The sequence below is a fragment of the Mastigoproctus giganteus genome, chromosome 7 (genome assembly GCF_048544385.1).
Source record: "Mastigoproctus giganteus isolate SK-2022 chromosome 7, ASM4854438v1, whole genome shotgun sequence".
Lineage (NCBI taxonomy): Eukaryota > Metazoa > Arthropoda > Arachnida > Uropygi > Thelyphonidae > Mastigoproctus > Mastigoproctus giganteus.
This window is the reverse complement of record NC_143581.1, coordinates 187,796,559-187,814,773: the sequence shown is the minus strand read 5'-3', so window position 1 is coordinate 187,814,773 and position 18,215 is coordinate 187,796,559. Positions and strand designations below refer to the sequence as shown.

Below are 18,215 nucleotides of genomic sequence, written 5' to 3'. Positions count from 1 at the left end.
TGCTGTCACCCCTTTTGCTAGCGGACGAACCCACTGCTTGGCAAGTATATAGGTAGAGTGAATCACTGTATTCACATAGACAGTACTTCAATGTCACTATGGATAAACGTCGTGAGTTAACCGTCTTTAAAAAATGGTGATAGTGGATGTCCGGCCCCTGGGACACTCTATCGCGCAGATGGTACAGAAATTGCACTATCCCCGTTCGACAGTATCAAGAGTACATCGGGAATATGACATTTCCAGAATAACATCTCATCGTGGATGGCGCTGGTGGTGGATGAATGTGGCCGTCGATGTCTGTCTCGCATTGTGTCAGCCAACCAGAGAGTGACAATGGCACAAATCACCGCCGACTTCAACGAGGGAGACTCCAGAAACGTCTCCGTCAAGACTATCAAGCGATGCTTTGCCTAAATAGGTTATGGAAGCCGCTGACCCACCACGAAACAGGGCTTTACGCCTCAACTAGATGAAAGAACATCGGCACTGGACCTTGGATGATTGAAGACGGGTCTCCTGGTCTAATGAGTCCCTTTTCCAGTTATTTCGATCGGAATAGAGGGTACATATCTAGCGGAAACCGCACGAAGCTATGCACATCATGTCGACAAGGAACTGTTCAGGCAGGTGGACGGTCGATAATGGTCTGGGTTGTGTCCTATTGGCCCACATTGGGACCACTGGTACGTCTAGATGCATCTCTGAACAGTCCAGGTTACGTATCCATCCTTAGCGACAATCTGCATCCCTTCTTGGTCAACGTTCACTCACACGCAATGGACTCTCTCTCTTCCGGCAGGACAATGCGCCTCCCCACAGAGCTGTGGTGATTAGAACATGATTCGAAGAGCATTCCGCAGATTTTGTCACCATAGAATGTCCTCCCCGTTCACTGGACATGAACCCTGTGGAGCCTCTGTGGAATGCTGTGGAAAGGTCCGTTCGATCTTTGGATCCTCCACCCAGGAATGCGACAGAAATTATGGACAGTGGTGCAGCTAAGAATGGATGAAAATACCTGTGGAAAGCTTTTTCTGTACTAGTGGACTCAATGCCTCGCTGTGTGACTGCCCTTAGGCTCGCGAAAGGTGGGTCTACCCGTTACTAGGCAGGTATCCCATGATTTCCGTCCACTCAGTGTACATAGTGATTGTCTCGAAATCCAAGGATGACCTTATTAGAATTGCGAACGAGCTGACACAATAACCAGAAAACTATTCATAGTTAAACAGGATGCATACTTAACATTGTGCGATTCAATATTAAATACATTTATCTGTAGGAAACGATTGGTCACAATGCTGTGAATTGCAAATACAATAAACTTGGTTAACAGAAATAAACTGTTATTCTGAGGAGCTGAAATAGTATTTAATTGCAGAACTTCGGTTTTCACTTTCAATAAACAGAAATTTCTGGCCCTAACATATATTTAGTTTAGCATCCAATGTCGAATATGTGTCATGAACTTCTTACTGTTTGTGATTTGACGCATTGTGGCCCTATTCACAAAATAGAACAAAATCAATCAATTTGTACTTCTTAATCTTTTCTTCGGATTTCAAGGTTGGTACTAAGATACGAATTGAATACAAATAAAATGAAATACAAATTGAACTAGAACACAATGTTCAAAGATTAATTTGCTGATGCTTCATGGATTTCCTCCTTAAACAACTGAAACTGGCCAAATTGTTGGAGCAGAAAGCAGCCAACAAATTACTAGATATGCACATTGGTTTAATACCTTTCTGGAAAAAAAAAAGATAGACCATAAGTGACTCTATAAAATTAAGCACTTTAAAACTGCCTGTGGAAAGATGCCTATTAAAGCTTTTCCAATATTTTCAGAGTCCACACAATTCTATCTACCGTAATGTAATGTTTAATTATGAAAAAATTGGAACTTGATTTATAATTTTAAATTACATTTTTGACAGGAGTTCTTGCAGAATGTTTTCTTTAATTTTAGACTTGTTTGGTGAATGTAATGAACTCTAAAGGTTCATCTGAAGAAGATAAAGAAGAATGGATAGCACATTGAATAATGAGATATCAAATATAGACCATACATTTGTTAAGTTTGGATTTTAGATGTAAATCGTTTAATAAGTTCAATAAAAATAGATATATGCTGTTAAACTATAAACAAAACTGAGCACATTATGTATAACTAACCTGTATCTCTCATTATGGCTACAGCTTTGTGAAAATTACTGGAATTAAAATTACCTTATGGTGGAAGATATAAACTTTGTTTTATCGTGTATTATATTGAGAATGTTCATTACAGCTAAAGGGGACGAGCTTTAACCAGAATAAAAAGGTTAAATTTGAAATATTTAATATGACTTTCTTCTCTTCAATAATTCGCTAAATATAAATTTATAAAGAATGTACAGACGGATTATTTATTCCTTAGTAGATATTTAAGTATTTGTATTAATATAAACATTAAAATGGCATGATGGTGCAAAGAAGTATCCACACCCTTCAAAAAAAGGCATCTTCAAAGAGAAACCTCCTTGAAATTTGCCAAATTCGTGGCCTTGGGCACTGTCACAAGGAAGTTATACCAATGTTGCCCTAAAGTGAACTTCAAGAGATATAGTATTGCTGCCTCATATGTAATAATTGTTCTATTTGTTTCTTGTCTTACTGACCAGTGAAAATCATTTATTTCAATAAAGTTTTGTGAGGAACTTATACATTCAATTACACCCCCCCAAATGGTATCGAGCTGCGAAGCTTTGTGTGTCATCTTCTAAGACGTTTCTCTTACGAATAACTCTTACCGATTTTCACCAATTAATCGCTCTTGTTTGTTTAAGTGGATACAATGTTCGAAGCGTGATTGTGCTATCGTCGTTTTATATATATATAGAGAGATGCCTCCTGTAGTCTTCCATCAAAAGGATTTCAGGAGAATTTTGACCAATCTTGATGGAAAAGAATCTCCGGTTTTCAAGGAATTTCTCCGCTTGTTATCCAACCTGTGCTAACTGAGCTTGTTCTGGTTTTGAGTCACATTTTTACATTTCCTTTTTCTACTCGTGTTTTTAATTCTGCTGTAAATTTACTCAATCCAGCCAGTTCCTAAATAGGAGGAAAAATTGGTCCTGTACGATTATCATATCATTGCACTTACTCTTTCTATTTCCAAAATACTGGAGAAATTCATTAACTGCCAACTTTTAAACTACCTTATGTCAGTGAATCCACAGTGATGATATATTGGCTTATGTTACCATCTACGAATAAATTCAATGGAAACGTTTGGTTAAACTTAATCACTTTCGCTTGACATTTCTAAGGCTGTTGGTCACCTCTTGCATAGAGGCCTTCTAAACAACCGATGGATTACCGACTGTATTTTGCAGTGTGGTATTCCATTTTCTTTCTAATGCTCACAGCCAATTATGGTAGATGGCTCTCTGTCTTATAACGTTTTCACTAATATTAGGGTTCCTCAAGATTCAGTTATTTCTACCACTCTTTTCCTCTTGCATATTAATGAACTTCTTCCCATCAGTGGAAATTCTACTTATAATATTAATGATGTCAGCGCATTTCATTTCATTATATCTTCCAGTTTGAGAAAGCATGTTCTAAAAAATCCCTATCTTTTCGAATATCCACTATCAATTCTTCGAGGTAGTTCTCCGTTGGGCAAAGGTAACAGTTAATCTCAATCGTTCTAAAACTAGTTCTTGTCATATATCTAGCAAAAATGAGTCAAATCTCCTATGCTTATCTTTGATGACATTCAGACCTCTGAACAAGATAATAGGTTTCTTTAAATGATTACACTACATTGGTTTCTAATCTCATTTAGCATAAGTACATCATGAATAATGCTACCTCTCCATCTAGGAAACCGGTTTCCTCTTTCACTTTAGGAATTACTTTTGTTCTAAATAACTTCTCCCTCTGTATAAATCTTAAATTATTCCTAACATGGAATATTGTTCCCACAACTTGAGGTGGTGCATCTTAAACTCCTTGAAGTCTTCGAATCTCCATTCATAACATGCTAGCCAGATTAATTAATGGCAAATCGTTTACAAAGTCTCTCCACTTTCTGTCTCTGTGACACTTCTACTGTGCGCTTTTCCAAAAGATACTTCATTGGGCACTGTAGTTCTGAATTGGCTTCTATAATTCCTCTCTCTCTCTCTCTCTCTCTCTCTCTCTCTCTCTCTCTCTCTCTCTCTCTCTCTCAATCTCTCTCTCTCTCTCTCTCTCTCTCTCTCTCTCTCTCTCTCTCTCTCAATCTCTCTCTCTCTCTCTCTCTCTCTCTCTCTCTCTCTCTCTCTCTCTCTCTCTCAATCTCTCTCTCTCTCTCTCTCTCTCTCTCTCTCTCAATCTCTCTCTCTCTCTCTCTCTCTCTCTCTCTCTCTCTCTCTCTCTCTCTCTCTCTCTCTCTCTCTCTCTCTCTCAATCTCTCTCTCTCTCTCTCTCTCTCTCTCTCTCTCTCTCTCTTACAAACCAATCCAATCAAGTGCTGCAACCAGTCTGCATCCATCTACTGTCCAGCTTTCTTCTTCCTCATCTATCCGGATACCAATTTCTATTTTTTTCAATAAGATCACATTCATGAGTGCTTGTTGAAAATTAGAATCCACAGAAATTCAAATCCAATGTCAACAAATATCTTCTCCCACTTTTCAGTCTTCAACCCACCCACGTTGGTAAGCACCATATGTTCTAATACCTTTCATATTTGAGGTTTCTATGAAAAAATCACGGCTTTCGAACAAGAAATCTTGCCGTTCTAATCTCATAAATTATATGAGATAATATATGACATTAAATTGCTTTATATGAGATTAAATCTCATATTAAGCAATTGAATTTCAGTAACAACTCTGACATTATATAATTTGATTAAATAAGCCTTTTGCCTCAGAAAAATATTGTATTATTAGAGTGGTCCGGGATCACAGGGAAGATCCGTCATTTAGGCTGAGTTACAGGCTGGCTGATGGATAATAAACAGAGGCTGATCATAATGAGTATTCTTCAGAGTTGATTGATGTAACAAGTGTAGTTCCTTGTAGATCACTGTGCAGACTTGTTTCTGATCTTCCTGAAATATATTCATTTGGGACCAGAGGGGAACCTATAAAAGTTTCTGACAACTTAAGTGTTGCAAGTTGATTAAAGATCAATACCAGGATTTGGTACTTCTAAAAAATGGTCTGAAATATGGTATACAAATAGCAGCTGGAATTTATTTGTTTCAAAAGCATTTGCTTCAAAATTGGTCATACACTTGGGAAACAGAAATCTAGCAGATTTGTGAAGATTATGGAGGAGGAATTGAAAATTGAAATAGATGGCAGAGACTTTGAATTACGACAAAAAAGGCAAAGTTCTGTATGCAGTGTAAGCAAAAAGTAAAAAGGGAACATGATGTTTTATGATTTATCAGAATTTTTCAAATATATAGAAGGAGAGCATTATTCTTTCCTATAGGTGAGAGTGAGACCAAACTTGAAACAATTTATCCAAGTCTAAAGAAAATTAAAAAACCACTGGTGCAAATGGAAATTGTGGAAATCACATTGGTGAAGAGCATTGAATATTGTCTTTGAGAAACAGCTTAGAAGATTTGGTCACGAGAGCTTACCAATAAGACACTTTGGAGTGTGATTTCATGGAACTGTATAAAAGGTGGACTAGATTAGTAAAACGAATTAAGGAGGAATGTTTTCCCTAGTGAGAAAAGAAACAAAAATGAATAACTGTATTGCCGTACCATTAATACTTGAATATTTTCATACCTATAAATAGCCTTATTTTATAGTAAAATTCTTTAACATGAGTACAAATCACGTCTTTATGAGAGCTTCTAGTCTCCATGGAAATTTTTCCACCAGTTTTTGAAAATGTCCTCCTATCCTATATTTTCAGGTTTTGGCATGAATGCAGCAATACTAGATATGTGACTGATTCTAACCCAGTTGCAGACTACAGGGCCTCCCTTAGGGAATAGGCCCTCCATCAGAGGGCCATTTTATTCGATTATAAGTGTACTTTTTTCATCTTTATTTAATTTTACCAATGGAAAGTGGTTTAGAGTGTTAAATTTACTTATGTATGTCCCAAGTGGTGCCATAAAAATTTACAGGAGAGAACGCTGAAATGAATTCAAGGCTATCAATTTCTACGTCAGCTAACTCATAGGAGGGTTAATTAATCAGATTGTCTTCTGTTTCCTTGTATAGATAAAGAGACAGAGAGCCTTCTGTACACATGAGTTCTTTCAGCTTTTTAAGAAAAGATTAATTAAAAAGAAATATTTCAAATGAATTTCCAACTTGTAATGAAATCTTTCAAAGGTACGATGTTTGTGTCTCTCTGTGGTGTAGACTTCAGTTTGTTCCACTTTTTAAGAAAATATTAATTTTGTAGCTATGTTTCCTAACTTAAATATGTTGTTTTGTTATACTATGAAATGAAATGTGTAAAAACAAGACAAATCCCAAATGAAATATCAACTTTTAATGAACATTTCAAACTTTTTTGTCCTGAATTCATCATTCCAAAAAGCTGTGAACATTGTTATATTTCCAGTTTTCTCCCTTTAAAAAATACAGCTGATGAAAAGTGTAGACATGTTCGTCTATCTGACGTTTCCTTGATAGTAGGGGAGTATCTAAAAATTCGTACCTTTACCTAGCAATAATAGCCCTAGAAAGCTGAAACTTCAGAGGAACTTTCATCCTTTTCTATGTGCTCTCCATGTACAGTAACACATTTCTCCCACCTATGGATCAATTGTTTAATGCCTGAATCATAGAAGTCCGTACTTTTTGCCTGAAACCGCGATTCCACTTCATTGATGATTTCCTGAGACGAATCCAAGGGGCGTCCATGCAATGTTTCTTCATTGTACACCCAGCATTTGCCATTTGTCATCAACCGATCAAAAAAGGTTCTCAACATCCGCATTACACAAATCCAACAGTTGGCGAGAACATTGCATTCGACATTACTTCTGCAAAGGTGTCAGCAATCTTGGAACCCATCGTGCGGAGACTCATGTAAATGAGTCTGCGTGGGTAGCACAGCGGTATCGTCACCGTCCTTCCCGGGCCTATTCCGGGTAGAAAAAGCCTGGGTTCGAATCCTATCGATGATGCGAGGACCTATAATGGGCTTTTTTCACCCCGTGGCTGAAGTAGTGGGTCTCCGGCGTAGAAAGCATGGTTCCCCCTCCAGAAACTGGGGTTTTTCACCCAGCAAAACAGACAAATCGACCATAGAGCACACGCAATTAACATACATAAGACACCCAGCACGGCAGATTAATTTAATTATTATTCGTGTGGCCTAAAAATAATAGTTTGTTCATGAAAAATGCTGTGGGCAGACCCATAATTAATTCCTACTGCATTTGTGATTAAATTAATTGTCACAGATCTGTCACTCAGCACCAGCTGCTCAACGATGGCCTTTCTTCTCTTGGCTCGTCAAAGACACTTGTACGACCATACTGGAATTCCGGTTTCCACTTTTTTAAAGTGTCATAGGACGGACAATTCTGCCCATAAACAGCTTTCAATTTTGTCAATTTCTTGAGCTTTCTTGCCCGGCAAATGCAGGAACTTATCACTGATCGATACTCCACTTTTTCAATCATAGCGTCCTTCCTGGGATTCCGGGCTCCACCTCTGGTTTACGATCACCTACTGGAATGAAATTTCACATTAGTTATTGAATATGTAGACAACTTATATTAAAAACGGCATCCTCTTACTGATACGAACGTTTTGATACCTCCTCATATTCATACACAACTAAGAACAATTTTTCTTCTTTCGTGTAGTTTTTTTTGGATTCTCAGAATGCTAAGCTTTAACTTGTATTTGAAGTTTAATTGGGATAGAGTTTGTTTTAATTCAACTTAAAATAAGATTCGTCTTTAGTCTTAGTTATTCTGTGTAAAAAAAAAAAAACAATGAGAAACTCCTACTTAGTCTGTTGCTGTGTTTTTAAAAGGATTTAATTCTTAAGAGTTTATCTGTAGTGTTATGGAAAGCTGTTTAGTTATTCTGCATTCAAAAGGCAAACTCCAAATTAAAATTCCAAATTTTAATGAACATTTCAAACTGTACAATATTAAAACAATCATTTCTCCAAAAACTTCATAATTAAAGACTATTTAAAAAACCTCACAAATGATGCGAGGTTTTTTGAATCTTGCTAAACTACAAAACAAAAGGCAACAAGTTTTTTTTTCAGTGTGCTCAGCTGTTACCTATGAAGTAGAAAGGAGAAATATTTGTAGACTTATTATTACCCCAAGGGAAGACGAGCCATTGATGTCATTCAAAAACATACCAACTGCCCGGACATGTCGTGAACGATTTCTTAGCTAGCTAACCAACTTATGTGAGAAATAAACCTCAAAGATTTATTTTTCGAGGAACCAAATTATAGCTCCAGGTCTTAAGCATACACTCCAATGCGATTTCTCAAGATATGTCTGGGTAAGGCTGATTAAAAACAAACATATTCAAATCTATTTTCAAAGAAGAAACTCCTTTCTGTATTAATACTAACCAAGGGAAAAAATTTACTTATCCTCCTCTCTGAGCTTTATTCTTTACGCTTAATATTAACCTTTTTACTCAATAAAACCTAAAAAGAAAGCTGCAATAGTAGAATGCTTCATTTGTACCCTGAAAGGATTTAAGTGGATTTCTTATTCTTCAAATTTGAAATACATTCACATACCTCGTCGATTTTCGTTTCTTTCCTATCAAATGCACAAAATACTAATAAATTCTAGGTATTAGAATTAAGCAAAACTACACTTGAGCCTTTGATGGTCATTGCTCGGACAAAGGAAGATCTTTCTCTTCATTACATACAAGGTCTTCCAGATTATTTACATCTATTTTTAACTCAGCTGAAAGAAAATTTCATTTTTCGTGTCCTATAGCAAACTCTAATTTACCAGAAATACATTCCTTGAAAAAAGCGCCGGCATGAATACAGGCAGATTCTGGAGGAAAACGGTAGCCTATGAATGGATGTCTTCAAGAATGTGTGGTGCTATCACAATCTTGGAGAAAGCCAATGTTGATTGTACTGTTCCAGATGGCAAGCGCTCAGGCCTCGGCTACCAGCAAGCCTACTGTAAGGACCCGTCCTTACATTAATTAATAAAAATTGTTGAATATTATGAGAATTTAACTGTAATACGGATAGTGGTTTTCTGATACAAACAACATGGATTAAGAAGCACTGGAATTCAAAAATACCTTCCAGTCACTCCCTGTTTAGTTGTAGCTTGTTTGTATGGAAATTCTTTGACGAGTCAGTAAAAGTAAATAACCGTGACAAACCCCCATTAAGACAGAGGCAGATGCACCATAGTAAGGGCCATTAGTGCTTAAGTTGGCCCTATTAAAAATTTCACGGTGAAACGCTAGTAGAGGTGGGCGACGTCACCAGGTGTGCGCGCGTGAGGTCACGGGAAGAGCTGTGACGCTTCTCAGTTGACCGGATCTTCCGCCTCTCTTTCTGAATTGTTCTCATATATTCTAGGCCACGGAAGTTGGGACACAAAGAGTAAAGAAGACCCGCCCATGGAAGCGGAGAGGAGACAAATGAGAACACAGGAAAAACGATGTGCAGATCTCCTATTGGCCAGGAAGAAAGTGGAGGGAATTTTGAGAGGGAGCATTCGGAAGAAGTTTCGGGGCATTCAGAGAGAAGCTTTCGTGGCATTCGGAAGAAGTTTTCGGAGAATTCAGAAGAATTTTTCGGAGGAGTCGGAAGAAGTTCTCGGAGCGGTCTGGAGAATGATTTGAATGAGTTGGAGAACGATACAAAGCAGAGCAGTAGTCTAATTTGGGTGATAGCTGCAGCCCTGAGGTAGATGGAAGCAGTGATAGAAATTCTGCGTATCCCGACAGCCCGTAGGAATGTTCACCTGTAAACATGGAAGCCGTAGCGAGGAAGAAGGAAGAATCACACCCTGAGAATTATATAGGCAAAGCCAGTCGAATGAGTGGTCGAACCATTGACCTACTCGAAAACCCCTCTATCCACGGAAGAAGAAATGCTGACCGGTAAAGAATATACGACCCTGATTGATTCCAGCCATGCAGTACCCGGTAGGGAGACACGATAAATCACCGAGATCCCCAAATGAGCGCCCCCGCATTCCAGTACCTGAATGACCGATATGAAAGGAAGCCAAGCAGGGAAGAAAGTTCCAGGCCAAACATGTAAGTGCTATAGAGTTTACCGAAATAGGTGTACTTAATTTATTTAGGAAAGGACTTTAGGAGAAATAGGTATATATAGTTAAGGAGGGAGATTTAAGTAATGAATATATGAATAAAAGTGTAATGTATTTAAGACGGACGTAGCCTATAATTCGGAGTGAAGCTCCTCATATAAATGCTTGCTGGAAGGAGAGGGTATAATAAATAACTGAGAATTGTTTAAGGTTGTGAAAGGTTTTTATAATATGTATGAAATTAAAGGTTGAAATTTTGATTTATTATGAGTTGATTTGTAGAGAGTATTTCTGATTTGAGTAGGGGCTAATTAATAAGTGAAATATAAAGGTATAGAGGATTAACTGTTCTGAAAGGTAATGTTAAATTGAATTGATTAATATTTCCTGTTGACCTGATTGCAGAAAAGGTGTTTGATTGAATAAATGCAAGTTTCTTACAAATTGAGACACGAACTCTGAAGGTTTTTGTGAGCCAGTTCATTGGCTGGTAGTTGTTGGTTTATTATACAGACTGTTCAGAAGAAGAGTGGGAAGAATCTATGTAAAGTGTATGCCACGACCTATCGAAGTCCCTGTAAAGAACATGAAGAGACACCATGACATAATGATTAATAATGTGTATTAAAATAGGATAACTGGTGATGAACCAATTGAGTTTGAACAAGATATTTACACATATAAAGGTTAATGAAATAACAAGTCACCAGCCAAATATAGTTTGACTAAATGCTATTACTAGTTTCTGTATGATATGTTAATAAACATTGGTTTATTTTACATTCATGTGTTGGAGTCTGTCATTCCGAAACTCAGCCAATCCTGTGGAGAAATACTTAAAATAATTAGGGTCCCCTTCGAGTCAGGTAATCTTCTGAGAACAAACAAGTCAGATGCTAAATGGGAGGATTGGACTACGGGGATATACATATAAAAAAAGGGGATAAATTATAATAATTAAAATATAAAGAAAAATAGGGCAACCAAGAAAAACAATAATACCACCCTCACAATTGGCGCCCCAGCCAAGGATAAATAGAGATAGATTGTTTCATCGTTAAAACCCCACCCCCACAATTGGCGAGCCAGCCAGGATAATTCTGCACAATGGAAGGCTGAGTTCAGAAGGACAGGAAAATATATATACATGTATATATATATGTAATCCAGTTGCTGAAACTGATAGAAAAAATTCAGCTGGCGAGCCAGAAAGCGTAAGTTAGAATTATATATGTATTACTGAGTTGATTATTGTTGAATGAATTTTAGATTGAACAGGTAAATAACGGTGGATTTTAGAGGCAAGTATTGATTTAGCGTTTAACTGGAAATTATTATTTATGTACAATTGAATTAATTAGTGAGACCGAACAGGGAAACTTCAAGGATAGATAGGTAAAACTTAATAAGTTTTATAATTATTGGGTGTTGAATTTTTACTAATTGATTATTGATCAAGCAGGTAAATGTTAATGATAGATTGAATTGGATTATCTAATATAGTTAAGGAATAGTAGAAAGATTAACCGGCAGACATATTGATTAGTTAAAGTTGATAGCTAGAGATTAATAGATATAAAATAAAAATGCCAAGAAAGGGTAGGAAACGCGGCGAGGACTGCGAAAATTTTGGGGGCCACAGTGACGAACATGAAGGCCAAGAAAAACCGGAGGTGAGAATGGTAAGCGGGGTAGCAAAGGGGTCAGGACAAATCAAATACAGCAAGTATTTGAAACCATTTAAGGGGGAATCAGGTGAAAGAGTGGAAAAATTTATTAATAAATTAAAGCTAATTAAGGATAAGGAAGAGTTAAGTGATATGGATGTCATAACTATAGGGGAATTTAAATTAGAAGGACAGGCATTAGAAAAATACAGGCAGGCTACAGTGGCAGAAGAAATAGTTACACTCCACAGATTCACTGAGACATTAAGAAAATTATTTGGGAAAAAGAATGACTTGTTAACCAGCATAGGAAAATTGGGAGGATACACGCAGACCACTCGCGAAACAGTAAGCGAATTCCACCAGCGACTTCTAAATTTAAAAATAAATACAGAAACATCAGAATCGGAGAAACAGGCGTTCGAAAAGATACTAACAGGGCAATTCATCACAGGGCTCTGCCATAATTTTAAAAAGGAAGTACTAAGGAAAAAACCAGAAACATTAACAGACGCATACAACCTCTCATTAGAGGAGGAAAGACTTGAAAACTTTAGTAGAAATACGGGGGCAAAGGAGATAAACGCGATAACCGACAGAAAGCAGCCTGAAACAGGAAAGGAATCGAGGGAGTGGGGAAGCGAAATCGAAGGGTTAGCTAAACATTTAAATAGCATCGAAAGAAAGATGGAGTGGATGATGGAAAGGCTCTCTTTAAGCAATGATGCTAGAGAAAATCAGCAACAAACGGAAGTGAAAAAAGATTGGGTATAGTTTCACGAACAAACGAGGGGGGAGACAAGGATAGCGGTCGTAAATGGTGTTATAAGTGCCAGAACTCAGACCATTGGACCCGCTACTGCAAAGTGAAACAGGCTGCTAAAGAAAGCTGGGAAAGGGAAGAGTATTGGGGACGAGACAGGTACCCACACTTAAAAAACCCCAGAAACATGGACAAGCACAGGGAAGAAAGGCATTGCGCAAAACAAGGGGGGTATCGGAATGAACGAGAGCGCATTAACAATGCAGTAGTCAAGAGACATAGATCTTTTAGACGTGCCCGCTGCGGGAGGCCATCATTACACTTAAACACCGCCAAAGGAAAAACCATATCTTTAGGTGCGGTAAGTGATAATGGCAGTAGAAACGACCTATTATATGTGAGAGGCAGCTTAGAAGGGGTACCAGGTAAGTTTCTGGTGGACACAGGAGCCTCGAGGTCTATTTTAATGTGGGACTACCTCATTAGATACTGCAAAAGGCCGAATAAGGGAGATATAAGATGTTGCCGCGATTTTCTTGTGGAGGGGGTAGGTGCTGAAAAAATTCACACCGATTATATTGTCAGAGACAAGGTAAGAATACAGGGGTGTGAAAACTTGGTGGCCCATTCATATTTTGTGGCAAACAGAATAAACAGTCGTCGACACGACGCAATACTAGGCACGGACCTACTAAGGAAATTAAGAGCCAAAATAGATGTGAGAAATGGCCGCATTACCTTCGGCAGTAATACCCAGGCGAGTCCAAAGGTAGACAGGAGGCGAAAGGCAGGCGGCAGAGCCCAGTATGAGCCAGAGAAAGGGGAAACTCCAAAGGAAGCTAGTGGGAAAGAATTAGAGGGGTGTAAGGCAAGCACAGATAATAAAGTTCTGGTTACCCAAAACAAATGGGAATTAAATAAGAACACCAAGCCAAATAGGAATAATGAGGGAAAGTGCCAAGAGAAGGGGAGGATGTTACACGTGGGAGTTTTGGAAACGAGAGAAAGGGTCGGTTTACATTCGGGAGAGAAAACACATGAAGGGGGAGAAAATGGCTGTGATGAGAAGGATCGCAAATTAAATGGAGCAACAGAAATTAAAGGAATCGAAGGATTGGGAAATTGCAGAACTGAAGCTTCCAATGAGGAGAAGGCTCACAAACTGAAGGAAATAAACAGGAGGCAGCAAATGTATCTAGGAGCAGTATTCGACGAAAATATGGGATGGGAGTAGTTAATGAAGCTTAATATAAGTTTAAGTAATGTCTGGTATATAAGTGTAATTAGAAAATGTAGAAAGGCAATTAGAGGAGATTGGCTGTCGATAAAGTGGATCTGGGATAAAGTCATATCCGTCTGAGGACAGAAAAGAAAAAAAAAAAATTATATATGGAATATAAATTTTTTTAGGGGAAGAGGAATGCTATGTAAGGACCCGTCCTTACATTAATTAATAAAAATTGTTGAATATTATGAGAATTTAACTGTAATACGGATAGTGGTTTTCTGATACAAACAACATGGATTAAGAAGCACTGGAATTCAAAAATACCTTCCAGTCACTCCCTGTTTAGTTGTAGCTTGTTTGTATGGAAATTCTTTGACGAGTCAGTAAAAGTAAATAACCGTGACAAACCCCCATTAAGACAGAGGCAGATGCACCATAGTAAGGGCCATGAGTGCTTAAGTTGGCCCTATTAAAAATTTCACGGTGAAATGCTAGTAGAGGTGGGCGACGTCACCAGGTGTGCGCGCGTGAGGTCACGGGAAGAGCTGTGACGCTTCTCAGTTGACCGGATCTTCCGCCTCTCTTTCTGGATTGTTCTCGTATATTCTAGGCCACGGAAGTTGGGACACAAAGAGTAAAGAAGACCCGCCCACGGAAGAGGAGAGGAGACAAATGAGAACACAGGAAAAACGATGTGCAGATCTCCTATTGGCCAGGAAGAAAGTGGAGGGAATTTTGAGAGGGAGCATTCGGAAGAAGTTTCGGGGCATTCAGAGAGAAGCTTTCGTGGCATTCGGAAGAAGTTTTCGGAGCATTCAGAAGAAGTTTTCGGAGGAGTCGGAAGAAGTTCTCGGAGCGGTCTGGAGAATGATTTGAATGAGTTGGAGAACGATACAAAGCAGAGCAGTAGTCTAATTTGGGTGATAGCTGCAGCCCTGAGGTAGATGGAAGCAGTGATAGAAATTCTGCGTATCCCGACAGCCCGTAGGAATGTTCACTTGTAAACATGGAAGCCGTAGCGAGGAAGAAGGAAGAATCACACCCTGAGAATTATATAGGCAAAGCCAGTCGAATGAGTGGTCGAACCATTGACCTACTCGAAAACCCCTCTATCCACGGAAGAAGAAATGCTGACCGGTAAAGAATATACGACCCTGATTGATTCCAGCCATGCAGTACCCGGTAGGGAGACACGATAAATCACCGAGATCCCCAAATGAGCGCCCCCGCATTCCAGTTCCTGAATGACCGATATGAAAGGAAGCCGAGCAGAGAGGAAAGTTCCAGGCCAAACATGTAAGTGCTATAGAGTTTACCGAAATAGGTGTACTTAATTTATTTAGGAAAGGACTTTAGGAGAAATAGGTATATATAGTTAAGGAGGGAGATTTAAGTAATGAATATATGAATAAAAGTGTAATGTATTTAAGACGGACGTAGCCTATAATTCGGAGTGAAGCTCCTCTTATAAATGCTTGCTGGAAGGAGAGGGTATAATAAATAACTGAGAATTGTTTAAGGTTGGGAAAGGTTTTTATAATATGTATGAAATTAAAGGTTGAAATTTTGATTTATTATGAGTTGATTTGTAGAGAGTATTTCTGATTTGAGTAGGGGCTAATTAATAAGTGAAATATAAAGGTATAGAGGATTAACTGTTCTGAAAGGTAATGTTAAATTGAATTGATTAATGTTTCCTGTTGACCTGATTGCAGAAAAGTGTTTGATTGAATAAATGCAAGTTTCTTACAAATTGAGACACGAACTCTGAAGGTTTTTGTGAGCCAGTTCATTGGCTGGTAGTTGTTGGTTTATTATACAGACTGTTCAGAAGAAGAGTGGGAAGAATCTATGTAAAGTGTATGCCACGACCTATCGAAGTCCCTGTAAAGAACATGAAGAGACACCATGACATAATGATTAATAATGTGTATTAAAATAGGATATCTGGTGATGAACCAATTGAGTTTGAACAAGATATTTACACATATAAAGGTTAATGAAATAACAAGTCACCAGCCAAATATAGTTTGACTAAATGCTATTACTAGTTTCTGTATGATATGTTAATAAACATTGGTTTATTTTACATTCATGTGTTGGAGTCTGTCATTCCGAAACTCAGCCAATCCTGTGGAGAAATACTTAAAATAATTAGGGTCCCCTTCGAGTCAGGTAATCTTCTGAGAACAAACAAGTCAGATGCTAAAGTGGGAGGATTGGACTACGGGGATATACATATAAAAAAAGGGGATAAATTATAATAATTAAAATATAAAGAAAAATAGGGCAACCAAGAAAAACAATAATACCGCCCTCACAATTGGCGCCCCAGCCAAGGATAAATAGAGATAGATTGTTTCATCGTTAAAACCCCACCCCCACACTACCTCTGGTAGGCTTGTCGACAAGTCTACAACCTGAGCATTTGCCATCTTGTAATTTTGTTTAGAATTTTTGGAAATTTTCTCCAAAGGCTACAGACTCTTCGACGACCGCACCTCATATTGCCATCGTCAGCAGGAGAAAAACCTTTCAAGAAAAAGGTGGTCATATTATCCACTGATAATTGCTCCCAATTATCGGTTGATTCAACCACAGCTTAACTCAGCTGTCCCAATTATTCGATATATGATTCTTTTTACTTCTAAGGTGGTACTTCCCAATCTGGCTACTCTGATAATACCTATCAGAGATTTAATAATTTGGAATATCCACTTTTCGGTCTTTTCTAGCTTAAAATCTCTCTTCCACATTCTGGCCAATTGATGTGTTGAGTCTATCGTACTCCCAACCCACCAATTAAAACTCTTTGACTTCCTCTCTTTTGGAACTTGACTTTCCCCAGTCCAACTTTCCTAACTTTGAAGTAATTTTCCTTGGTGATTTTAATAAATAAATGTATATTTATTAAAGATACATAGATCATTGGTATAAGCAACTTAATAGTCTTCTCAGAGACACTAAATTTAAAATAGTGACAAAACCAACACAAAAAATGATATTCCGTACTAAGAAATCGTTTTGTTTTTTCCTCTTTTCCTTCACAGACACATGACCTAGTATATAACATTTCGTGTGGCGAGTGTGACTCCATGTACATAGGATCGACCAGGTGTACTTAGGATCTGAGATTAAGGCAACATGCCACGACTGAATGGGCATCACGTGCTGCAGCTTCAGCATTAGCTTTCCATGCTATAAATGGAGGTCACACATTCCTGTTCAACGAAGCCAAGAGTTTAAATATCCAACACAATTACACTAAAAACTCTACTAAAGTTCGACGTCCGTTCGTCGTTTCCGATTCATGATAGTTTGCACGCATGCGCAATAAAAATTAATCTCCTATTAGTATTATCGTAGCACGCACATACTTGAATTAGTTTTCTAACCTGTGAACAAGACAAGAGTAGAAAAGATAGTCCATTTAAGGGAGGAAAGTTTCGTAAATTGGTTTCATTTTGTCGCTGCGTTTTTATCAAATTTTTAACTTTTAAGGGTTTACTTTTACGCCATGATGTATTCGGAATAATATCTTCAGTCACTCGGAGTTCCGTGGGGGGTTTGTTATGTCTGGGATCGGGTTGGAGGCTTTCGGCTGTAATCCCGAGGATGTCGAGCTGTCCATTAGCAAAGAGTAAAGAACACAATTAAATTTTAAGTTGTTTTTATCCGTTTTTAGTCGATATTATTTGGAGAGTACAGTGTAGAAGACGTCCTATGAAGCTATGAGGTAATCTCATACGTTAAACTCTAATTTAAATGCGGGTTAACTGTATAGTCTAATTTAAATGCGGGTTAACTGTATAGTCTAATTTAAATACTGTAAGCAAAAACTCGCAGAAGATACGTGTGTTCAATTTGTTTTTTGCCCTAAATATAAGTGACTAAATTTTTGTCCTATGTCTGTATACAGGGTGATTCACTACCAGTGCGACAAACTTGCAGGAGGTGTAGAGGGCCCAAAGATGAATCGGAATCACATAGAATTGCAGGGTCCGAAATGCCTTCGTCATGCGGTAGAGGACGTTGAACGGGAGGTCCCGTGAACAGCGATCCCGCTGGAAGTCAGCATTTGCGAACCGTTTCTGTTGAAGAAACCAAGTAGCAAAAGTCCTCTGGAGTGGATAATCCGCAGGCTCCAATGATTGGACGCGGTGCAGATGGTATGAACTCATTTGGTTTGTTGACAGTATCCTCCATACAGTGGATTGGGAAATACCCAATCGTTGGCCTATCGCTCGAGTACTCGTACTCGGACTGCCTTCTGCAAGACGTAGGATATTCTCC

At 38.2% G+C, this 18,215-nt stretch overlaps 1 protein-coding gene across 2 annotated transcripts in view; it reads left to right on the top strand.

Annotated features, from left to right (window-relative positions):
• LOC150083459 (uncharacterized) overlaps positions 1-2,116 on the top strand; it is a 30,026-nt gene extending 27,910 nt beyond the window's left edge. For both annotated transcript variants that reach the window (XM_090377303.1, XM_090377302.1), the window contains one exon: positions 1,976-2,116. In XM_090377303.1, coding sequence (XP_090233429.1) covers positions 1,976-2,047 — 72 coding nt within the window. In that variant the 3' untranslated portion in view covers positions 2,048-2,116. The remainder of the gene's footprint in view (positions 1-1,975) is intronic.
• Positions 2,117-18,215: the final 16,099 nt, after the last annotated feature.